Source organism: Cebidichthys violaceus, unplaced genomic scaffold, assembly GCF_023349555.1.
Source record: "Cebidichthys violaceus isolate CVI_PGR_0920_01 unplaced genomic scaffold, fCebVio1.0.p SCAF_60, whole genome shotgun sequence".
NCBI lineage: Eukaryota > Metazoa > Chordata > Actinopteri > Perciformes > Stichaeidae > Cebidichthys > Cebidichthys violaceus.
The window spans coordinates 124,370-149,567 of NW_027176817.1; the positions used below are offsets into that span (position 1 = coordinate 124,370).

The window sequence follows — 25,198 nt, forward strand, 5'->3', positions numbered from 1 at the left end:
TTCAGCACATGGACTTCATCATGACAGCGAGCAACATCAGACACCCGAGTCGTCCAATGACAGCGTGACACATCACGACCCTGCCTCCACGAGAAACTTCAAAATAAAGGCAACAGATGTTAAACAGTCATCAGTCAACAGGTCTCTTTCTTTATATATCTTTATATACAGTTTAAAGATTTCTATCTATATACATATATCATTATCTACAATATATTTATATATCTTTATATACAGTATATATCTTTATACACAGTCAGTGATCACAACCATAGACTTTACATATACAGCTCTTTATCTATCTATATATATATATATATATATATATATATATATTTATTTATTTATTTATTTATATATTTATATAGTCTGCAGATCTTTATCTATGTGTATCTATATATACTTTATATATCTGTATCTACAGTCTAAAGGTATCTCTCTCTCTATATATATACATAAAGATATATATATATATATATATACATATAGATATATATATATATATATCTTTATATACAATCAGTGGTCACAACCATAGACTTTACATATACAGCTCTTTATACATATAAATATATAGTCTAAAGATTTATATCTATATATATATAATTATTTACAGTTTAAAGGCTTTTATCTGCATATATATATTTATATACAGTATAAAGGTATCTATCTATATATATTATTATATGCTTTATATATCTTTATATACAGTCTAAATATTTCTATCTATATGCAGTCCAAAGGTCTTTATCTGTATATACCTTTATATACTTTATTTATCTTTATATACTTTATTTATCTTTATATACTTTATATATCTTTATATACTTTATTTATCTTTATATACTTTATATATCTTTATATACTTTATTTATCTTTATATACTTTATATATCTTTATATACTTTATTGATCTTTATATACCATATATATCTTTATATACTTTATTTATCTTTATATATTATATATATCTTTAAATACTTTATACATCTTTATAAACTTTATTTTTATATGCCATATATATCTTTATATACTTTATGTATCTTTATATACTTTATTTATCTTTGTATACTTTATATATCTTTATATACTTTATTGATCTTTATATACCATATATATCTTTATATACTTTATATATCTTTATAAACTTTATTTTTATATACCATATATATCTTTATATATCTTTATATACTTTATATACTTTATATATCTTTATATACTTTATATATCTTTATACTTTATTTATCTTTGTATATTTTATATATCTTTATATACTTTATATATCTTTATATACTTTATATATCTTTATATACTTTATTTATCTTTATATATCATATATATCTTTATATACTTTATATATATTTATATACTTTATTTATCTTTATATACTTTATATACTTTATTTATCTTTATATATCTTTATATACTTTATTTATCTTTATATATTTTATATATCTTTATATACTTTATTTATCTTTATAGACTTTATATATCTTTACATTCAGTTTATAGTGAAATCATATAATCAGGAGAGTGAATGTTAGAAAACTGCTAAAGCAAAAACTATAAAGTTTATATTAAAAGAAAATCAATCTGGTGTTAAATATTTAAAACATTTTACAGACTAATTATTCATAGCAATAAGTTTCCTGGTATTGTTAAATTCATATTGAAAATAAAATGAATTATGAATTCAATAACTTTATTGATAGTTATGAATAAGTTTTAAACAACATATTCAATTAAATACAGTTAATTAGTTTTATTTAGTTCGTAGAAGTTATTTATGTCGGTGTTGAGCGGAAGGGAGGAACCTCGCGCACTTCCGTGAAAACCGTCAAGACAACATCAACACTCCGGAAACCACCGGACACCCCTACACAATAAAACACTTGGTCTCATTCCGTGCACTAAATATTTTATTTAAAACAATAAAAGCTTCTATATGTAACTAAAGCAATACATCAAATAATTGATTGGGGGCTGCCTTCTCCTCAGGTTGCAGTAGATTCTAGTAGATTTGTATTTAGAAGTAGTGGTAGTGGAAGTATTCTTTACTATATGTAATATTTATATGTAATTTAATTTGAATGTATTTAATGTGTGTTCTTGTCTCTTAAAAAACAGTTTCCATTTCTTATTCTCTCATTCCAGAGTGAGGCTTTTATTTGGTCTCTCTAACAGGAAGTAGTATTTGTCATTACGTCACTTGATTCTGAAGTCTGCGTGACTTTTTCTTCTTCTCTGTGATGAGCTTCAGTTTGAGTTCCTGAATAACGACTCACGAGCGGAGAGTCACCGGAACGAGGACCAGGACCGGGACTGGGACCAGGACCAGGACCAGGTGAGTCCATCATTACAGTAAAGGGCGCGCGCACACACACCTGCACACACGCACGTGCGCTTAGCGAACCGTCGCCGTGAAGCTGAACCAGTTTACATGAAAACTTTGAGCGCTTCTCTTCACTGAGTTTCTCAGACCCGAGACCTCTGAGACCTGAGACCTCTGTGAGGACCTGAGTCCTCTGAGTCCTGACTTCGTGACTCTGACTTCCCAAAAGTTTATTTAGTTCCTGTTCTTCAGGTGTTCCTCAGGTGGGCAGTAGAGAACCCGAAGCTGACCCCGGTATTTAGTCCTTTATAGATGAGTGAAAGGATTTCTGAGGTCTGTAAGGTCCACATACAGTTTTTCAGAACTTTCAGCTGGATCTCATGGTCTTCATCAAAGGGAACTTTCACCTCTAACATCATTAATATTAAACATATTTAAATATATATTACAACTGTTGTTACCACTCATCTAGGTGCTCCATCATCTCCTCCATCATCCCCTCCACCATCTCCTCCCAGTATGAGCGTGCAGCCCCGGAGGATCCGTCTGAAGCCCTGGCTGTTGGCCCAGGTGAACAGCGGCAGGTATCCTGGTCTCCAGTGGCTCAGCTCAGAACACCGACTCTTCCAGATCCCCTGGAGACACGCGACACGTCACAATCCGTCCTCCGGGTCCGAGGAGGAGAACACCGTGTTCAAGGTCTGAGAGACTCAATAATACTAATAAATATAAAAACACTGAACCATCAGCTCAGTACTGTCAGGGGGGTTAGTTCAGTGTCAGGTTCCGCAAACTTGGAACGTGCTGATTGGCTCACTGAGCTTTACTGCTGATGATGTCACTTCCTCCTTCACCAGTAACCACTTCTGCTTTTATGTCTCAGATCAGTTTCTGCTGAAAGTTTCACTCTGAGCTCCGAAACGTGTTCTCTGTTTGTTTGTTTGTTTGTTTGTTTGTTTACAAAGATGTAACACAACAACACAGACTGTTTATATCAGCTGTTTGTTTACAAAGACGTAACACAACAACACAGACTGATTATATCAGCTGTTTGTTTGTTTGTTTACAAAGACGTAACACAACAACACAGACTGATTATATCAGCTGTTTTTTTGTTTGTTTACAAAGACGTAACACAACAACACAGACTGTTTATATCAGCTGTTTGTTTGTTTACAAAGACATAACACAACAACACAGGCTGATTATATCAGCTGTTTTGTTTACAAAGACGTAACACAACAACACAGACTGATTATATCAGCTGTTTGTTTACAAAGACGTAACAACAACACAGACTGATTATATCAGCTGTTTGTTTACAAAGACGTAACAACAACACAGACTGATTATATCAGCTGTTTGTTTACAAAGACGTAACACAACAACACAGACTGATTATATCAGCTGTTTGTTTGTTTACAAAGACGTAACACAACAACACAGACTAATTATATCAGCTGTTTGTTTGTTTGTTTGTTTACGAAGACGTAACACAACAACACAGACTGTTTATATCAGCTGTTTGTTTACAAAGACGTAACACAACAACACAGACTGATTATATCAGCTGTTTTTTTGTTTGTTTACAAAGACGTAACACAACAACACAGACTGTTTATATCAGCTGTTTGTTTGTTTACAAAGACATAACACAACAACACAGGCTGATTATATCAGCTGTTTTGTTTACAAAGACGTAACACAACAACACAGACTGATTATATCAGCTGTTTGTTTACAAAGACGTAACACAACAACACAGACTGATTATATCAGCTGTTTGTTTACAAAGACGTAACACAACAACACAGACTGATTATATCAGCTGTTTGTTTGTTTACAAAGACGTAACACAACAACACAGACTGATTATATCAGCTGTTTGTTTGTTTACAAAGACATAACACAACAACACAGGCTGATTATATCAGCTGTTTGTTTACAAAGATGTAACACAACAACACAGACTGATTATATCAGCTGTTTGTTTGTTTACAAAGACGTAACACAACAACACAGACTGATTATATCAGCTGTTTGTTTGTTTGTTTACAAAGATGTAACACAACAACACAGACTGTTTATATCAGCTGTTTGTTTACAAAGACGTAACACAACAACACAGACTGTTTATATCAGCTGTTTTTTTGTTTGTTTACAAAGACGTAACACAACAACACAGACTGATTATATCAGCTGTTTGTTGTGGTGTGCGTTAGCCCTGCTCTATGTCTTGCAGGCGTGGGCCCTGGAGACGGGTAAATACCAGGAGGGCGTGGATGAACCTGAGCCGGCCAAATGGAAGGCGAACCTCCGCTGCGCTCTGAACAAGAGTCGAGAGTTTCAGCTGAAGTACGACGGCACCAAAGAGACTCCGGTTCAACCGTACAAGATCTACGAGGTCTGTGAGCAGAGCGGGACCACAGGTGAGGTCTCGATGACATCATTATCATCATTATTGTCATCATCTTTATCTTCATCTCATTGATCTGCTTCCTTCCTCAGATGGAGCCGACGACGATGACGAGGAGGTAAGGAAGACGACGCGTTAATAAAAAAGACACTCTTTCACACTTTAATCAGCTGACTGACAACAACAATGTGTTTCTATTGTCAGATGCCCAACCTGATGGACCTCACCATCAGTAAGCACCACGTTCACTTCAGCGTCTCCATGGAACCACACTGGATCTGTGAGGAACCAGAAGGCCTCGCGTCTCGGGTTCTTCTGGTTCCTCATGGAACAGGAGAGAGTCCAGACTTGATGTAGTGGATATTTCACTCACATCAGCTGATTTGTTGTCGGGTTTATATTTATATCGTCTTTGTCTCCGGACATCATGAGACAGCTGACTGAAAGAACAATGAAAGAACAATGAAAACCGATTCCTGAAGACTCCTCTCCATGCTCCTCTGGTTGACGGTTCTTCTTCCATCCTTCCTTCCTTGTTTGTTGTTGTTCATTCCTTCCTTCCTTCTTGTTTGTTGTTGTTCTTTCCTTCCATTCTTCCTTCCTTGTTTGTTGTTCTTTCCTTCCTTCCTTCCTTGGTTGTTGTTGTTGTTCTTCCTTCCTTCCTTAATTGTTGTTGTTCTTTCCTTCCTTCCTTCTTGTTTGTTGTTGTTCTTTCCTTCCATCCTTCCTTCCTTGTTTGTTGTTCTTTCCTTCCTTGGTTGTTGTTGTCCTTCCTTCCCTCCCTCCCTGTTTGAATCTTTTCACTGAAGTCACATGTTTCAGCGTTTCCTCTCATGATGATGTCATGCCTCATCAGACCCCAGGATCGTCGGTGACCCCCCCTCCTTCGGCTCCTTCCCGCCGCATTCCGAGGCGGCGTTTGAACACATGATCCCCATGACCGCCGACCTCCGGGCTCAGGGTCCGATGGTGGTTCAGGGGAGCTTCGTCCACGCCGCAGGACTCTCTAACGGACTCCAGGACCTGAACTCTCTGCCCCCCCCGTCGGCAGCGTCCACTCCCCCCGAGCCGGCACCGATGGAGGCCAGCAGCATGGGGGACGCCCAGAACCAGCAACCTTGCAAGTACGACCTGCTGAGCAGCGTCCCACGTGAGTAGCACCGGTTTGGTTCTTGTCGAGACAATAAAAACAACGTTAGCTTTAGCCTAGCTTAGCACAAAGACTGGCAGCGGGGGGGGGGGGTTTCAGTGTTCAGGTAACTGATGAAGGAGTGGGATGTGTCTCTGGTGGTCTTTGATCAGGAGCTCCTGAACACCGGATCCCAGACGGTCCTGATCTCAGGTGGACCGGTACAGTTCAACCTCTAACCTCTATAATGACTTATGAATGTTAAAACTCTGGAGCTACACTAAGTCTTATCTAGAGGACTAAAGGAGGATGAAGTATGGTGTGTTGTTTCACCTGGATGATACGCCCACCTGTTGGCTCACAGTGGAGAAGGTGTGGTGAGGAACAGGTTCTGTGGTTCAACCCTGAACATCACAAAAGTTTATTCAACACAGAGTATTACCAAGAAAGCTGAGGGTTAGAGTGTATTATTAACCAAGAACGTGGCGTCCTTATTTAAATGGTTGTTGTTTGTTGTTGAAGGAACAGATGTAACAGATATAATAACTGTGTCCGTAGTAACAGATCTGGACCTGAGGTTCCAGTATCGAGGCCGGTCGACCGGCTCTCTGACCGTCAGTAACCCTCAGGGCTGCCGGATTTACTATGGACACCTGGAGCCGACCCCGGAGCAGGTGGACCTGTTTGGACCCGTCACCCTGCAGCAGGTCCTGTTCCCCGGGACGTCTGATGTTCAGAACCAGAAGCAGAGGTTCTACACCGACGCCCTGCTGGACGTCATGGACCGCGGGCTGATCCTGGAGATCTGGGAGCAGGACATCTATGCCGTCCGCCTCTGTCAGTGCAAAGTGTTCTGGTCCGGACCCGGCATGCCTGAGCACGGTCCACCGAACCCCCTGGAGCGGGAGAAGAAGATCAAGGTGTTCAGCCTCAACGACTTCCTGCAAGGTACTGAATCACTGAGGTGTTGGAGAACTCTGTCTCATTTACACATTTACACTTACATCAACGTGTGTCGGTCCGCAGGGCTGATCCTGTTTCATAGAGGGGAAACTCAGAACCCTCCACCCTTCGAGATCTACTTCTGTTTCGGGGAGGACTGGCCCGACAAGAAACCCAAAGAGAAGAAGCTCATCATCGTCCAGGTCTGTTCGTCAACACTCGTCCACTGGGGGGCACGTTTAATTCCTTCACTCTGTTTGTTTTCTGTGGTTTTTAAATCTGGTTCTGGTTTTCCTCAGGTTGTTCCAGTCGTGGCTCGGATCCTGACCGAGATGTTCTCTGGAGAACTCAGTTGGTCCACCGACAGCATCCGGCTGCAAATCTCAAACCCTGATGTGAAGGACCAGACGGTGGAGCAGTTCAAGGAGCTGCAGAGGCTCCTGCAGAGCCAACACATCCAGGGGCCCTGGACCCCCGGCAATGTCCCCTGATACACACATCCAGAGGTTGAACCCCTCCACGTCCCCTGATCCACACATCCAGAGGTTGGACCCCTCCACGTCCCCTGATCCACACATCCAGAGGTTGAACCCCTCCATGTCCCCTAATCCACACATCCAGAGGTTGGACCCCTCCATGTCTCCTAATCCACACATCCAGAGGTTGGACCCCTCCACATCCCCTGATCCACACATCCAGAGGTTGAACCCCTCCACGTCCCCTGATCCACACATCCAGAGGTTGAACCCCTCCACGTCCCGAGTAATGACGACCAAACTACAGAACTGACTTTCAAAGACTCTGAACATGTTAAAGATTCAAATGGTTTTAAACTTTTCCCTTGTCAGCTGACCTCAGTTTTAGAATAAGTGAAACCTTCAGTTGATCATCAGAACTGTGTCGAGTTAAAGGAAGTGTGTCTCATGTCTAAAGAGACACACTTCTGTAAAACATCTGAATCCTGAATCATGTCTGCAGGTTTGATTCTGAAAACTTCATGTGACACTAGAAGTGCTTTTAATGAGACTTTAATAACTCTGATCTGTCCGTCAACCTCCGACATGTTCAATAAACACCACTGCAGTATTCTTTCATACATCACAAGTTTTTACCTTTTTACTTACCGGAGAAGACATTATTATACAAACACACAGTAATATACAGTATTACACAAACACAGTAATATACAGTATTGCATTGTAGCATTATAATACTCTAATACACAGAATAACAGTAAGACACTGTAAAACAAAGTATTATACAGTAATACATTGTATTACACTGTTCTAAACTAATATATTGTATTACACAGTAAAACATAGTACAAAGTATTAACCTGTAATACCAGTAATACACTGTATCCTACAGTATTAGTGTATTACTGACAAACTGGAACCAGTTCGACCAGAAAGCCTCAACGATGACATCACAGTGACATCATCGCAGACGGCGTCGGATTACTGAGCGAAGCAACAGAGAGGACTCTCCACGACTCACGTTACAATGAGCATTATTCATGTGTGCAGGGTCCCATCAGAACCAGGGTCCAGTAACAGTAGTTGATTGTGTGTAGCCTACATTTAAAAATAAAAGAGAGAAAAGACGATGATGCACGAACGAATCAAGAGTCTAGTAGGTCTCTGAGGTTTCGTCTCGGCCCAGGTCCACCTGGGTCCTCCAGGTTCTGGGTGTTCTGGTTCAGGTTCCTCTGAGCCGCTTCTTCTTCAGGACCAATCAGTCGGGCCTGTTGTGTTCTCCAGCTGCAGGATCCGGTCTTTTGAGTCTCCGAGCTCGGTTTCTCACAGGACCCCAGCAGGCCCGACAGTCCAGAACCCCCACCCCAGACACTTACCTGGGTCACTTTCACACCCGATACACAACGAGACACATCCAGACGGGTCAGACGATTAACACACTGAAGCAGACGGGATTTGTTGTTTCAGTTGTTTTTTGTTTATTGTTTACAACAAGGCTACATCACCGATGATGTCATGGTGTCAGTCTCTCCGTCTCATTACCCAGAGTTCACTCTGTCTCACTTTGTGGAAAAACAACTAAAAGTCAACCAAAGTTAAAAAGGTCAAAGGTGACGCCAAATCATCCCAGCATTAAAGCCTCTACAGGCAGCCACTCAGCCAAGAGCATCATGGGAAATCTTTTGGCTCTTTGTATGGCACGGACAAAAAACATCACGACCAAAGTCCCAAAAAATAAATCTTCTCTTAAAAACTGTTGGCCAGGCACGTCCTACAATTGATTACTGATGAAGATCCAACAGGACTGATCCACATCAGTTCACTTAGTGAACTCCTCCTAGTCCTGACCCCGCCCACCTGAAACCCGCTGGACCCGACCCCGCCCACCTGACACCTGCTGCAGGTGTGGTCAGGTGAGGTCAGGGGTCGGGGTGGAGAACTCACTCTGTCAGTCCATCAGAGTTATTTGTCCTGTTTCACATTCAAAGTCCCTCCTCCATCTTCTTCATCATCTTCATCCCGTCCCTTTGGATCCTTGTCTGCAGTCGCAGCTTTTTGCCGTCACCTCTGAATGTTGGTCAACAAAAGATTTAACCTGGAACAGAGAAGACAACAGCTGCTGAACATCTGGATCACTGGTTTACACCTGTGTCAATAGTTACCCGTGTTGTATCAATAGTTACCCTTGTTGTGTGAATAGTTACCCGTGTTGTGTCAATAGTTACCCTTGTTGTGTCAATAGTTAGCCGTGTTGTGTCAATAGTTACCCGTGTTGTGTGAATAGTTACCCTTGTTGTGTCAATAGTTACCCTTGTTGTGTCAATAGTTACCCTTGTTGTGTCAATAGTTACCCGTGTTGTGTCAATAGTTACCCTTGTTGTGTCAATAGTTAGCCGTGTTGTGTGAATAGTTACCCGTGTTGTGTGAATAGTTACCCTTGTTGTGTGAATAGTTAGCCGTGTTGTGTCAATAGTTACCCGTGTTGTGTCAATAGTTACCCGTGTTGTGTCAATAGTTAGCCGTGTTGTGTGAATAGTTACCTGTGTTGTGTCAATAGTTACCCTTGTTGTGTCAATAGTTACCCGTGTTGTGTCAATAGTTACCCTTGTTGTGTCAATAGTTAGCCGTGTTGTGTCAATAGTTAGCCGTGTTGTGTCAATAGTTAGCCTTGTTGTGTCAATAGTTACCCGTGTTGTGTCAATAGTTACCCTTGTTGTGTCAATAGTTACCCGTGTTGTGTCAATAGTTACCCTTGTTGTGTCAATAGTTACCCGTGTTGTGTCAATAGTTACCCTTGTTGTGTCAATAGTTACCCGTGTTGTGTCAATAGTTACCCTTGTTGTGTCAATAGTTACCCGTGTTGTGTCAATAGTTACCCTTGTTGTGTCAATAGTTACCCGTGTTGTGTCAATAGTTACCCTTGTTGTGTCAATAGTTACCCGTGTTGTGTCAATAGTTACCCTTGTTGTGTGAATAGTTACCCGTGTTGTGTCAATAGTTACCCGTGTTGTGTCAATAGTTACCCTTGTTGTGTGAATAGTTACCCGTGTTGTGTCAATAGTTACCCGTGTTGTGTGAATAGTTACCCTTGTTGTGTGAATAGTTACCCGTGTTGTGTCAATAGTTACCCGTGTTGTGTCAATAGTTACCCTTGTTGTGTCAATAGTTAGCCGTGTTGTGTCAATAGTTACCCGTGTTGTGTCAATAGTTACCCTTGTTGTGTCAATAGTTAGCCGTGTTGTGTGAATAGTTACCCGTGTTGTGTCAATAGTTACCCTTGTTGTGTCAATAGTTAGCCGTGTTGTGTGAATAGTTAGCCGTGTTGTGTGAATAGTTAGCCGTGTTGTGTCAATAGTTACCCGTGTTGTGTCAATAGTTACCCGTGTTGTGTCAATAGTTACCCGTGTTGTGTCAATAGTTACCCGTGTTGTGTCAATAGTTACCCGTGTTGTGTCAATAGTTAGCCGTGTTGTGTGAATAGTTACCCGTGTTGTGTCAATAGTTACCCTTGTTGTGTCAATAGTTACCCGTGTTGTGTCAATAGTTACCCTTGTTGTGTCAATAGTTAGCCGTGTTGTGTCAATAGTTAGCCTTGTTGTGTGAATAGTTACCCGTGTTGTGTCAATAGTTACCCTTGTTGTGTGAATAGTTACCCGTGTTGTGTCAATAGTTACCCGTGTTGTGTCAATAGTTACCCGTGTTGTGTCAATAGTTACCCGTGTTGTGTCAATAGTTACCCGTGTTGTGTGAATAGTTACCCGTGTTGTATCAATAGTTACCCTTGTTGTGTCAATAGTTACCCTTGTTGTGTCAATAGTTAGCCGTGTTGTGTCAATAGTTACCCTTGTTGTGTGAATAGTTACCCGTGTTGTGTCAATAGTTACCTGTGTTGTGTCAATAGTTACCCTTGTTGTGTGAATAGTTACCCGTGTTGTGTGAATAGTTACCCGTGTTGTGTCAATAGTTACCCTTGTTGTGTCAATAGTTACCCGTGTTGTGTCAATAGTTACCCTTGTTGTGTCAATAGTTACCCGTGTTGTGTCAATAGTTACCCGTGTTGTGTCAATAGTTACCCGTGTTGTGTCAATAGTTACCCGTGTTGTGTGAATAGTTACCCGTGTTGTGTCAATAGTTACCCGTGTTGTGTCAATAGTTACCCGTGTTGTGTCAATAGTTACCCTTGTTGTGTCAATAGTTACCCGTGTTGTGTCAATAGTTACCCGTGTTGTGTCAATAGTTACCCGTGTTGTGTCAATAGTTACCCTTGTTGTGTGAATAGTTACCCGTGTTGTGTCAATAGTTACCCGTGTTGTGTGAATACCTGTGTAGTGAATAGTTACTTGTGGTGGTAGTTACCTGGTGTTGTGTGAAGGGTGCAGCTATCGGAACAGTCTGGTGAACTCTCTGATGGCCCAACACACCTGTTTACACTCCTCAGCACTGAAGACAGGAAACATGAACATTAGGACTTCACTGAGGGAACAGAACCTGTGTTTGGGTTAGTGGAATAAGTGTCTCTTTATTAAGGATGCCATCCATCGCTATTCGGTTATAATATGCAACTAGGAGATTTACATTCCAGTGGCCGATCCCTGATGATGCAACAAGTCTGTGTTGACATCAGCAGGAGGAGGAGAGCTAGTCAACGTCAAGCCGTCTGATAAAAACCTTCCTCTGTTGTCCTTCAGTGTGTTCAGGTGAACTCAGGTGTGTTCAAGTCCTCACAGGATTTGTCTCAACTTGTTACGAGGACTCCGGTATTTCTGCTTTCCACATTCAGATGAACAAGTCTCAACAAATACCTGTCACATAATGTTAAACGGGTCCTTGAATGTCTTGCCGTCGGCTCTACGCGCTCCTGAACGCCTCGCCGTCGGCTCTACGCGCTCCTGAACGCCTCGCTGTCGGCTCTACGCGCACCTGAACGCCTCGCTGTCGGCTCTACGCGCTCCTGAAAGCCTCGCTGTCGGCTCTACGTGCACCTGAACGCCTCGCTGTCGGCTCTACGTGCACCTGAACGCCTCGCTGTCGGCTCTACGCGCTCCTGAACGCCTCGCCGTCGGCTCTACGCGCACCTGAACGCCTCGCCGTTGGCTCTACGTGCACCTGAACGCCTCGCTGTCGGCTAAATAAATTCTAATCCTGTTTTTAAGTTACTATAATTTAAATATTAAAAAGCAGTTATTTAGTAATGGAAAAAGAAGCAGTAATCATCCCTAAACATGACTGTGTTGCAGGTGACTCACCTGGTGACCTGTTTGTGGAAATCAGTCAGCTGTTTGTGAGTGACGGTCACGGCTCCTCCTGACGTCTCCTTTGGTAAACCTTTCAGAGCAATTTCTAACCAGCGACAAAACGTCTGAAACAGAGAAGAAGAAGAAGAGTTTAAAATTGTACCTGAGGAACGAGCACCGACTCGACTGTGACTCTTTCTACTCACAGGTCTGTCGAACACCATGACCTCCCACAGCACCTCGGCGACGTCCGGCAGCGTGTACGGCGGCAGGCAGAAACAACACGAGTGCATCAGCTGAGAGATGAGCTGCTGACCGTGCTGCTCCATGGCTTGACCAATCAGCTGCTTCCTCACCTCAAAGTCCTCCTCATGCTGCAGAGAGAGAGAGGACAGACGTGAGGATCAATGTTCCTGTCCTCGGTGTGGTCTTAACGTAGACTGAATCTCTTTATTTCTGTTGACTCACGTCGTTGGCGACTCCGGTGTGTATGAGGTCTCGAACAAACTTCATGACGCTGCAGTTGGCGTCTCGGTGGTCCAATGAGGTGGCAGCGATGGCGCACTGGATGATGTGAACGATGATGCTGCTGCTGAGTAAAGTGACGGGACTCCTTTGGACAAACCTGAACAGGTAGAGATATCAGGTAGATGTCAGGCACATGTACAGGTAGACGTACAGGTAGACGTACAGGTAGACGTACACGTAGACGTACAGGTAGACGTACAGGTAGACGTACCGCAGTAGACGTACAGATAGACGTACACGTAGACGTACAGGTAGACGTACAGGTAGACGTACAGGTAGACGTACAGGTAGACGTACCGCAGTAGACGTACAGGTAGACGTACACGTAGACGTACAGGTAGACGTACAGGTAGACGTACAGGTAGACGTACAGGTAGACGTACCGCAGTAGACGTACAGGTAGACGTACACGTAGACGTACAGGTAGACGTACAGGTAGACGTACAGATAGACGTACCGCAGTAGACGTACAGGTAGACGTACACGTAGACGTACAGCTGGACGTACAGGTAGACGTACCGCAGTAGATAAATGTGTTCAGGTGAACCAGCAGACTCACCTGGTGGCCAGTCTGAACAGGTCGTCTACGGTGTCAGGATGATTCCTCAGACCGTTCTGCTGCTCCAACAGCTGGAAAGTCGGCATACACAGAGCCTGGAGGAAGGAAGAGGAAGTAGATTAGTGTTTCTGAATTTTACCTCAAAGTGCACCAACGTCTCTTTTTTGTGAGTCAAAACTCAATCAAGTGTTCTTGCACCTATTCTACAGGTGTGTTGGTGTGTTTACCTGTAACATGTCGAGCAGTCCTTGCCTGCAACCCTCCTCCATGCCATACTCGTCCACCAGAATGCTGCCCAGGTACAGGAAGCAGGAGTGTGGATACACCTGATACACACTCACCATCTGATGACAACAAACAGCCAACCAGAAGAATTAAAGTGTGTTTCAAATACACACATGGACAGGTGTGTTAAATTTTGGATCACCGATTGATCGTGAGATCCCATCAGTCCTACTCATTACAAATCAGAAAAACAAACGGGTCCAGGTGAGTCTCACCTGAGTGACGAGTGGCTGCAGCAGGGAGGCGGAGCCTTTCCCTACACATCGTACAGCGAACCTGAGACAGCGACAGCATCGCTCCACGATCCTGTTATCAGCCTGATGAGTGTTCAGAGTCTCCGACAGCACCGGCCAGATCTAGAAGTGAGTCACATGACGCAGGTAAGAAACGTTCATTGAATACATTATCCGATTTACAGTGGAGTCACATGACACAGGTTAAACGTATCAATAACATACGAACGGCTCTATGGGGTGGTCACATGATTATGACGCTATTAATGAATAAAATACTTTGTGTAAATATTCAAATGAGTCTTCCAGGAAAAAGTCAGGTGAGGTGAGGCGTGCTCAGGTGTTTTACCTCCTGAATGACCTTCTGACAAGGGTGAGTCTGTCCGTTCTCTACAATAGGGTTTGTGTGTCTGTAGGAAAAACAAACAAATTGTATGAACCTATTCACAGTCTGCTGCTGCGTAAATTTAAATACATTTTGAAATTTGAATATAGGTAAACTCACCTGAAGATAACAGCCAGTCTGTCGAGCCAGACGGTGGGATCAGCTGATTTACCATTCGTAGACTCCTCAGCCAAAAGCTGAAAGAAAACTTAACTTTGGTATTTGTTTGAAAATTGTTGCTTTTATTCAGAGTCCAGGGGATAGACAGGTGACTTACCTTTTTTAGAGCTATGACCTGAACAGCACAGAGATCACTGAGACATTCTGCAATCTTCTCCAGAGGAAGGCGGGCCAGGACCAGAGCAGTACCTGTACAGGTAAATAAACAAAGTGTAACATTGATGTGACAGACCTGAGGACCAGAGCAGTACCTGTACAGGTAAACAGACAAATAACTAAAGTCAGGTATTAGTATGACCAGGTCAGCTGCCAAGGGGGCACAGGTGAGTATGAATACTAATTAGCCAGCCAGGTGGGGATAGTGTGACTGCTGCCCTACAGGTGTGTTACAGGTGTACTAACGTGCCTTTAAGCAGTCCTACGGCGGCCTCGGTCGACAGGACGAAGGAGTCGAGGGCCCGAGCGATGTCCAGCAGACCCTGGAAGTGTTGAGCCATGTGGTCTCTGCACACTGAACAGATGTTGTGGATTGCCTTCGCTGCTGCCGACGCCAGAGATTTCTCTCTGAGGCCTTTCATCAGGTAGTTTAACACAGGGTCTGTGACAGGAAGAGGAAACACAGAGTCAGGGTTTTCAAAATAAACACTCCACCTTTACAGAGTCAGGACAATAAAGACAAGTCATATCACATCAGTCCAGTTTCTCCTCACAGGTTACCAATATCACATCAGTCCAGTCAAAACATCTTTTATTACCCGTTTTATTCTGCCATTGAACTGTTTTATTCTGCCATTGAACTGCTTTATTCTGCCATTGAACTGTTTTAATCTGCCATTGAACTGTTTATTCTGCCATTGAACTGTTTTATTCTGCCATTGAACTGTTTATTCTGCCATTGAACTGTTTTAATCTGCCATTGAACTGTTTATTCTGCCATTGAACTGTTTATTCTGCCATTGAACTGTTTTAATCTGCCATTGAACTGTTTATTCTGCCATTGAACTGTTTATTCTGCCATTGAACTGTTTATTCTGCCATTGAACTGTTTATTCTGCCATTGAACTGTTTTAATCTGCCATTGAACTGTTTATTCTGCCATTGAACTGTTTATTCTGCCATTGAACTGTTTTATTCTGCCATTGAACTGTTTTATTCTGCCATTGAACAGTTTTATTCTGCCATTGAACTGTTTTATTTTGCCATTGAACTGTTTTATTTTGCCATTGAACTGTTTTATTCTGCCATTGAACTGTTTTATTCTGCCATTGAACTGTTTATTCTGCCATTGAACTGTTTTATTTTGCCATTGAACTGTTTTATTTTGCCATTGAACTGTTTATTCTGCCATTGAACTGTTTTATTCTGCCATTGAACAGTTTTATTCTGCCATTGAACAGTTTTATTCTGCCATTGAACTGTTTTATTCTGCCATTGAATGCCTTCTGATTCCTCACTCACTAATCTTGAAATAAATCATGATTGCTTACCGAGGAATCTTGGGTTTCTGTCCACAACCTCGCTCATCTCCCCGACCAGCTCGATGCTCGTATAACGAACTGCCATATGGACGGTTTCCGGAAGTAAAACCACCTGCTGCAACACCTCTGACAGCGTTGGGTTGTTCTCTCTGAAAGATAAACACAAACAGAGTCAGTTTGAACTTTAAACTTTTTAATGACATGTATTCCGGACAGATTCAGAATAATCGTACGGAAAGAGAACCACACACCAGAAGGTTTAGAGATAGAATATAAACAGTCAGTAACACCCAACAATAAAACATGCCACCGATATCTTTATTTGAAATATCTCCAAGTGCCTATGTGTACCTTTTGATGTGCCTTGTTCTGTCGTGTGTTTTTGTATTGTGGAAAAGACAATAAAAACATTTGTCAAAAAAAAGAAAATAAACTGATATTATTAATGTGTTTCATATTTTCTTTCTCCTGAAGGAAAAAGAACGTTTGATTGTAAAAAGAATCTTCAGATACTCACGGATCTACACTTTTTGCGATTGCAGCCATGATGAATAGAACAGCTTCCGTCACCTCCCAGGAAGGGTTTCCTTCTTTTAACGTAGAATATAACTGAGAACAAAGAGAATGTCTGTCAAAGTACAATACAAACGAGAACAAACAGAACATCTGTTAAAGCAGAATATAAACTTCAACTAACAGTACCTCTTTTAAAGTAGAATATAAACAAGAACAAACAGAACATATTTCAAGGTAGAATATAAACGAGATCAAACAGAACGTCTTTTAAAGCAGAATATAAACGAGAACAAACAGTACCTCTTTTAAAGTAGAATGTAAACAAGAACAAACAGAACATATTTCAAGGTAGAATATAAACGAGATCAAACAGAACGTCTTTTAAAGCAGAATATAAACAAGAACAAACAGTACCTCTTTTAAAGTAGAATGTAAACAAGAACAAACAGAACGTCTTTTAAAGTAGAATGTAAACAAGAACAAACAGAACATCTTTTAAAGTAGAATATAAACGAGAACAAACAGAACATTTTAAAGTAGAATATAAAGAAGAACAAACAGAACATCTTTAAAAGTAGAATATAAACAAGAACTAACAGAACATCTTTAAAAGTAGAATATAAACAAGAACTAACAGAACGTCTTTTAAAGTAGAATATAAACGAGAACAAACAGAACATCTTTTAAAGTAGAATATAAACGAGAACAAACAGAACATCTTTTAAAGTAGAATATAAACGAGAACAAATTGAACATCTATTAAAGTAGAATATAAACAAGAACAAACAGAACATCTTTTAAAGTAGAATATAAACAAGAACAAACAGAACGTCTTTTAAAGTAGAATATAAACAAGAACAAACAGAACATATTTTAAAGTAGAACGTAAACAAGAACTAAAAGAACGTCTTTTAAAGTAGAATATAAACGAGAAGAAATTTAACATATTTCAAAGTAGAATACAAACGAGAAGAAATTTAACATATTTTAAAGTAGAATATAAACAAGATCAAACAGAACGTATTTTAAAGTGAATGTAAACAAGAACAAACAGAACATCTATTAAAGTAGAATATAAACAAGACCAAACAGAACATCTTTTAAAGTAGAATGTAAACGAGAACAAACAGAACATCTTTTAAAGTAGAATATAAACAAGAACAAACAGAAAATCTATTAAAGTAGAATATTTGACTGAGAATAAACAGTGGGGAACATTTAAGAATAGAATCAATCAACATGTTCACCAAATAGAAAGCAAGCCTTAGATTCAAACTTTACCTGAGAGAAACACTCCATGGATCCAACAAGAAAAATGACATCTTTAACGAGGTCAGAGACTCTCATCCTAAACTCCCCAAAATCATCTGTGTCCTCTGGGATTCCATCCTGTTGGGTCACAACAATTAGATAGTTGACATTTTAACTACAACAGAACTAAAGCCAACACAACTTTAACAGTATTTGTGACAGTGTTGTCTTGATTTGATATCAAAGTATGCGACTAATATCTGACTAATAAAGTTCTGAATGATTTATCAGTTTCAAGTGGTTCCGTGTAGATCGGATCAGGTGACTTACGTGGTCTGGATCGAGTTGACAGTGTCGTGCCAAACAGTGCAGAAGTCTCTGGATATACGGTCTGAAGATGGTGTGAAGAGCTGCATCATTTATTTTATACAGATGTTCTCCAAGACGGTACCAGAAGTTAAAGGAGATCTCCACGACCTGGATCAGAACAAAGACAATAGGGAGACCAGGAAAGAGGATTAGTATCACAAATTCATGGCGATCAAATGGAAGGGTTTATTTTCATACCTTGTACTGAGGGTGTTGTGGTTATTATTGTACCTCGTACTGAGAGTGTTGTAGTGTTAATGTACTTGTGTTGTGGTTATTTTTGTACCTTGTACTGAGGGTGTTTTAGTGTTAATGTACTTGTGTTGTGGTTATTTTTGTACCTTTTACTGAGAGTGTTGTAGTGTTAATGTACTTGTGTTGTGGTTATTTTTGTACCTTGTACTGAGGGTGTTTTAGTGTTAATGTACTTGTGTTGTGGTTATTTTTGTACCTTTTACTGAGTGTTGTAGTGTTAATGTACTTGTGTTGTGGTTATTTTTGTACCTTGTACTGAGGGTGTTTTAGTGTTAATGTACTTGTGTTGTGGTTATTTTTGTACCCTGTACTGAGGGTGTTGTGGTTATTATTGTACCTTGTACTGAGGGTGCTGTAGTGTTAATGTACTTGTGTTGTGGTTATTTTTGTACCTCATATTGCGGGTGTCCTGCACAGATCAGCAGCAGCTCCAGTGTCCTCAGGTCTCCCATACCCTGGCCTGGACTCCTGACTGTCGTCTCCAAAAATGTCTCGCAGAGTTCGGTAAAGATCCTGCAGTAGTTCAGCACTCTGAGGGCAGAAATCAAACATAAATGATTAAATGATGAGATCAGTGTAATTACTTTTTATTACATATTTTATTATCTTAAAAAGTATTTTTGTATTATATTTAATTTACTGATGTCATTTGCCTCAATGCATCCTGAATTATTTAAATCCAACTACCTAAAGCTCTTTTGTATAAATAACGTGTATTATTATTAGCGCTACATCGTCAGCGTAACGCTGATGCCTCTATGAATTACAGAGAGCAATCTAATGTTTTGTGAGAGCTGGATGAATTTAGATGGTGCTCACTTGTCGAGGTCTTCTCGAGCCACGGCCATGTGATACGCCGTCTCCAGCGTCAGGACGCCCTGGAAGAGCTGTAGAGCCAACCCCATGTTGGTCTCCACATTTTCTATGGCGTAGAGGGACGAGCAGACGCAGTCCGACGCCGCCTCATGGAGGTTGGTGGAGGTTTCATCCCTCTGCTGTGGGAAACATAAGACCGAACACTGTTGTAGCGTATACAATTGTTTCCATACCTCCTTTTGAAATGATGCACGCTGATCCTGTAAAAACAGGAAGCAGGCGTCCCTGTAACCCTGTTAGATGACTTTAAACCTCACCAGGACTTGGAAGAGGACCATGAGCAGCTGGTTGCTGGCCATGAAGTTACTGTCGAGGACCCCCAGGTTGAACCAGCTACCCAAACAGCGAAAGACCTTGATGAGCATCTTCTCGTCGCTACCCGCCTTCTCCACACACGACGTCTAAAGAAAAGGAAAAACAAAAGACTCAGGAGGATTTCTGCGTTTCAGTCTGAAACGAGGGTCGTCTTAATAATAAACTATAAACATTAAATCGTTTAACATTAAATGTTCACGATTGTGAAAATTAGAAAGTTAAACAGCTCATAATTCATCTCTAATATCTGTTTTATATTGCTGTGAAAACATCTGCTTCAGTACTGGATTTATTCACCATCTTCTGAAATTTTATACACCCAAGAACTAATCGAATAATCGCTTAAATAATTGACGGATTGATCGCCAACTGAAAGATAATAATAAATAGTTTATATTTATATATTATGAAGCAGATGAAAAGGGAAACAAACCAGCAAAGTGACGACAGTGCTGGAGTAATACGCCAGATCCTCAATGATTTCCGTCCTTCGGTTGGCTCCGATTCGTAGAGATCGACTGTGAACTTCCTCCGGCAGCACGGTGAGAATCTCTATGAGGAAGGACATCGAGCTGATGTCATTGTTGTACCTGAGAGGGGGAGGAGACATGGACAGGTGAGTCACAGAGGACAACAGCATTTGCAAACTTGCAGGTGTGACAGTTACACGTAAACGTCCCACAGGTGTGACAGTTACACGTAAACGTCCCGCAGGTGTGACAGTTACACATAAACGTCCCGCAGGTGTGACAGTTACACGCAGACGTCCCGCAGGTGTGACAGTTACACATAAACGTCCCGCAGGTGTGACAGTTACACGCAGACATCCCGCAGGTGTGACAGTTACACGCAGACGTCCCGCAGGTGTGACAGTTACACGCAGACGTTCCGCAGGTGTGACAGTTACATGCAGACGTCCCGCAGGTGTGACAGTTACACGCAGACGTCCCGCAGGTGTGACAGTTACACGTAAACGTCCCGCAGGTGTGACAGTTACACGCAGACGTCCCGTAGGTGTGACAGTTACACGCAGACGTCCCGCAGGTGTGACAGTTACACGCAGACGTCCCGCAGGTGTGACAGTTACACGCAGACGTCCCGTAGGTGTGAGTTACACGCAGACGTCCCGCAGGTGTGACAGTTACACGTAAACGTCCCGCAGGTGTGACAGTTACACGCAGACGTCCCGCAGGTGTGACAGTTACACGCAGACGTCCCGCAGGTGTGACAGTTACACGCAGACGTCCCGCAGGTGTGACAGTTACACGTAAACATCCCGCAGGTGTGACAGTTACACGCAGACGTCCCGTAGGTGTGACAGTTACACGCAGACGTCCCGTAGGTGTGACAGTTACACGCAGACGTCCCACAGGTGTGACAGTTACACGCAGACGTCCCGTAGGTGTGACAGTTACACGCAGACGTCCCGCAGGTGTGACAGTTACACGCAGACGTCCCGCAGGTGTGACAGTTACACGCAGACGTCCCGCAGGTGTGACAGTTACACACAGACGTCCCGTAGGTGTGACAATTACACGCAGACGTCCCGCAGGTGTGACAGTTACACGTAAACGTCCCGCAGGTGTGACAGTTACACGCAGACGTCCCGCAGGTGTGACAGTTACACGTAAACGTCCCGCAGGTGTGACAGTTACACATAAACGTTCTGGTGCTTTAAAAACCTCACTGCAGGTGTGAAAGACGTCTATAACGATCAAAGATATTTTGTAAAACGTTCTGTCTACAATGAATTGAACATTTAGTGTTTTTGGACTCAAACAAAGATCTAACGTTTTCACTGACTGATCCGTTGGCCATATTTGTAGTTCCTGACAGCATGTCCTTTGTTTAAAAAGTTTCAGCTGTATGGTTGTGGGAAGTCTTACTTTTCTATGAGCGTGTGAACACATCCTTTCCACGAGGCCATCTGAAGAGCGAGATCTGCGATGGCTAAAGCCAGCTGAGGAAAAAGAGATTAACAAAAACAAGATCAGTAAAGTGATTCAAGAGAATAAACTAGAGAACACTTTAATTTACTGGATAAATACAACCAGACTTCCACTTTTGTTCTGTTCATGTGTGACGAAGCTCAGCTATTTCTACTTTAAAGGCTTCCTTCTTGTTTTTATTCTGTTGTAAGAGTTCCTCCACAATTTAGAAACCAAAAGCTGATGCAAGCTATGTGTCAAAACAGTTTTAGTCTAGCTGTAAGGTTGTCAGCTTTGTATAAAGTTAAGTTTAGTCTAGTCTAGCTGTAAGGCTGTCAGCTTTGTATAAAGTTAAGTTTAGTCTAGTCTAGCTGTAAGGCTGTCAGCTTTGTATAAAGTTTAGCTTAGCTAAGCTTAGCTAGTTGAGAAGCTATCGGTGAGTTAAAGATGTGAACGTGGCGGTTCAGTAAATGCTTCAACTCCTTAAGGTGACCCAAGTTAAGTTCTATTGTGCTGCTCGCCAGCCAGCTGATGATTTAAGTGAAGGGGTTAAACCTAAAAGCAGCGACAACTCTGGTGGACTCAAGGTGGACCAGCTATACTACTGAGTTTAACTAAGCTTTATTGTGAATGTTTCATGCAAAATGCAGGTGAGACGCGTTACCTGTGTGACGATGATGGGCGACAGGTCTTTGAGGTTCTGGATGTGGGTCAGTAGCGATTCTCGCAGTGCATTGTGGGTCTCAGGTGGAAGCTCGTAGAAGGATGTCTGGATCTTCATCTTCATCGTCTGAGCGGCAAAATAACACGACTCCACGTCCTGCTTGAGCTGCAGAAGCTGATCTGAGATCTCCCACGCGTACATCTGGAGGACAGGAAGTGATGTCACTACACCGGAGCGGCCCACAGCAGACCTTATTATTAATATTTATTCTATTGTGTTTCTATGTTATTGGTGTTCTTCTTCTTCTTCTTCTTCTTCTTCTATGGTTTCTGTTGGTAGAACACAACACACTGCTGATCTCAGAGTCCAGACCTGGTCGGACCACCGGGCCTCAAACCTGGACTCAGGTTCAACAAAACCTCCTAAACATAAAGCAACATCGGTGTCTCCAGCAGACCTGAGGGAGTCCCAACAGGTCTATGAGGAGTCCTGATCTGAAGACCCGGACCTGAAGGGACCCTGATGCGCTGGTCTACTTCAGATTCAAGTGCACACGTGATCTGGTCTCATTCAAAAACCAGCAGCATGATCCAGGACATCCTGCAGACGCAGATCTTTACAAACCACAACAGTCCAGATGTGTTTGATAATGAGATCCAGCCGTGACCCGTGTGAACCGGGGTCACCTGTGCAGGTACGACACGGAACAGAAGCATCATCTGGTATAAGAGCCACAGTGTTTGCCTTTAGTCACACCAAAGGACGAGAACCTGCTGAACCTGCTGAACCAGATCCACCGGACACCGACAACAACCACCACACCACAGCAGGAAACGAGTCTCTGAGTCTGAGTCTCTGAGTCTGAGTCGGAGCCACGCCCCGATGATGCAACCAGTCCAGTTTGAGTGACACCTCCAGAACCACAAAGTGACGTCACCACAACACCAGCTGTGTGATCGTTCATCCTCACAGCTTCATTAACCCACGTGAGGAACACTGAACCACTCACAGGTGATCTCAGCAGTGTGTGTGTGTGTGTGTGTGTGTGTGTGTGTGTGTGTGTGTATATATATATATATATATATATATATATATGCGTTAGGTACACTCCCCTGCACATCCCTTCTATGTTTCTGTATTTAAATACATTTGACACATGTTTAAAGTACTGTTATCTGTTTGTTCACTTTATTTGATCTTTTATTGTAAAAGAGTTAAAATGTTTCTATTTGTGTTGATTGTCCACCGAGTCAAAGTCCTTAAATATGAAACATACTGATTAATGAACGCTTCTGATTCTGAAACTTTTAACGTTTGAACATGTCAGTCTCTCTCTCTCTCCATCTCTGTCTCTCTCCGTCTCTGTGTGTCTCTCTCCGTCTCTGTCTCTCTGTCTGTCTCTCTCTCTATGTCTTTCTCTCCATGTCTCTCTGTGTCAGTTTTAATTTTTTTAAACATTTTAATTTCTGGAGTTTCGTTTTCTCTCCTGCAGGTGGTAATAATAATAATAATAATAATAATAATAATAATAATAATAATAATATATTAAATGTACTCTTTGTAGTTTGGGGTTTTGAGTCTTTGCCTGTCCGTTAAACTTTAGTGACGACACGTTAGATCGCGTGAGAGACTAAACTTTAATGCAACACACTGACATTAGCCTGACATGCTAATGGAGCTAGCTGTGGCCTTCTTTAACTCCTCTGAGACTACAAACACAGTAGAAGAATCTCCGTCTTTAAAACGCACAATAATAATAATGATGATGATAATAATAATAATAATAAAAGCCTCTCTGTTTGTGTAGCAGCTAATGAAGGTAGCTACATATGAGAGCTAGCACAGTTTGTGTGTTGTGATCCATTCATTTAGCTTAGCTTAGCTTTAGCTATGATGCTAACGTGAACCTGCGGTTCCTCCTCTGAGACTGCGCAGTTCAGCTCACCTGTGCTTTTATCGAACAGGTACGGTTCTAATGTTTAAACCCGGTCCAAACGGGCCACATTAGAAGCACCACCTCGGAACCTTTCCGCCGGTCCCCCCTCATAAAGCCTCCCCCGGCCTCTCCCCATTTTCTTCTTACCGATCTCTGGAGCTCTCCGAGCCACACGGAGGCTCGCTCCTTCCCGGCCGGGTCCGGGTCGTGGTACAGAGCTTGGACCGCCTGGTAGACCAGGGCCAGGTTCGGTTTGCCCCCCTCCATAGAGCTCACGTCAGAAACAGGGGATGTGAGATAAGGCAGGAAGGTTTTTAAACCAACAACGCGGCGGATATCTCTGATGAGAGTCCTACACGGTCTGTGTGTCGACCGCCATCTCGCACTGGCTTCCCGCGTGCAACCACGATCATCTCCCGGGCAGGAAAAACAGGCAGAAACATTAGTTCCGCTCTGTCATGATGTGGAGCACTTCACACAGAACTCCATTCAAAAGAAAAGCAACGTTTACCTGTTGTTCACACGAAGAAGAAACTACTAGTGATACACGAAGAAGATACTAATACACACATTTAACTAGGACAGACCAGCCTCCAGGACTAGATGAAGACCAAGGACCAGACCAGCCTCCAGGACTAAATGAACCTATGAAGACCAGAACAGCCTCCAGGACTAGATGAAGAGCAGGGACCAGAACAACCGCCAAGACTAGATGAAGACCAGAACAACCTCCAAGACTAGATGAAGACCAGAACAGCCTCAATACTAGCTGAAGACCAGAACAGCCTCAAGACTAGATGAAGACCAGAACAGCCTCCAGGACTAGATGAAGACCAGAACAGCCTCCAGGACTAGATGAAGACCAGAACAGCTTCAAGACTAGATGAAGACCAGAACAACCTCCAGGACTAG

At 42.1% G+C, this 25,198-nt stretch overlaps 2 protein-coding genes across 3 annotated transcripts; one reads left to right on the top strand and one right to left on the bottom strand.

The window, feature by feature from the left end:
* The first annotated feature begins 2,235 nt into the window (after positions 1-2,235).
* Positions 2,236-7,914, top strand: irf5 (interferon regulatory factor 5). Its single transcript, XM_068734076.1, has 9 exons — positions 2,236-2,343; positions 2,804-3,030; positions 4,574-4,760; positions 4,840-4,865; positions 4,952-4,979; positions 5,604-5,897; positions 6,435-6,824; positions 6,903-7,021; positions 7,118-7,914. The coding sequence occupies exons 2-9, from the start codon at positions 2,851-2,853 to the stop codon at positions 7,307-7,309; spliced, it is 1,416 nt and encodes a 471-aa protein (XP_068590177.1). The 5' UTR covers positions 2,236-2,343; positions 2,804-2,850; the 3' UTR covers positions 7,310-7,914.
* A 601-nt stretch (positions 7,915-8,515) lies between these two features.
* Positions 8,516-24,676, bottom strand: tnpo3 (transportin 3). Of its 2 annotated transcripts, XM_068734074.1 has the most exons (24): positions 24,434-24,676; positions 22,351-22,551; positions 21,645-21,718; positions 20,192-20,348; positions 19,701-19,844; positions 19,387-19,562; positions 18,960-19,098; positions 18,274-18,420; positions 17,974-18,081; positions 16,694-16,785; positions 16,528-16,545; positions 16,186-16,325; positions 15,105-15,296; positions 14,796-14,887; positions 14,639-14,715; positions 14,483-14,543; positions 14,116-14,256; positions 13,843-13,959; positions 13,616-13,710; positions 12,997-13,153; positions 12,735-12,902; positions 12,541-12,653; positions 11,651-11,734; positions 8,516-9,389 (listed from the first exon to the last, which is right to left on the bottom strand). In XM_068734074.1, the coding sequence occupies exons 1-23, from the start codon at positions 24,551-24,553 to the stop codon at positions 11,674-11,676; spliced, it is 2,790 nt and encodes a 929-aa protein (XP_068590175.1). In that variant the 5' UTR covers positions 24,554-24,676; the 3' UTR covers positions 8,516-9,389; positions 11,651-11,673. The 2 variants fall into 2 exon arrangements, with proteins under 2 accessions (XP_068590175.1, XP_068590176.1); XM_068734075.1 differs by lacking the exon at positions 16,528-16,545 and having other exon boundaries at positions 8,517-9,389.
* Between the last annotated feature and the right edge of the window lie 522 nt (positions 24,677-25,198).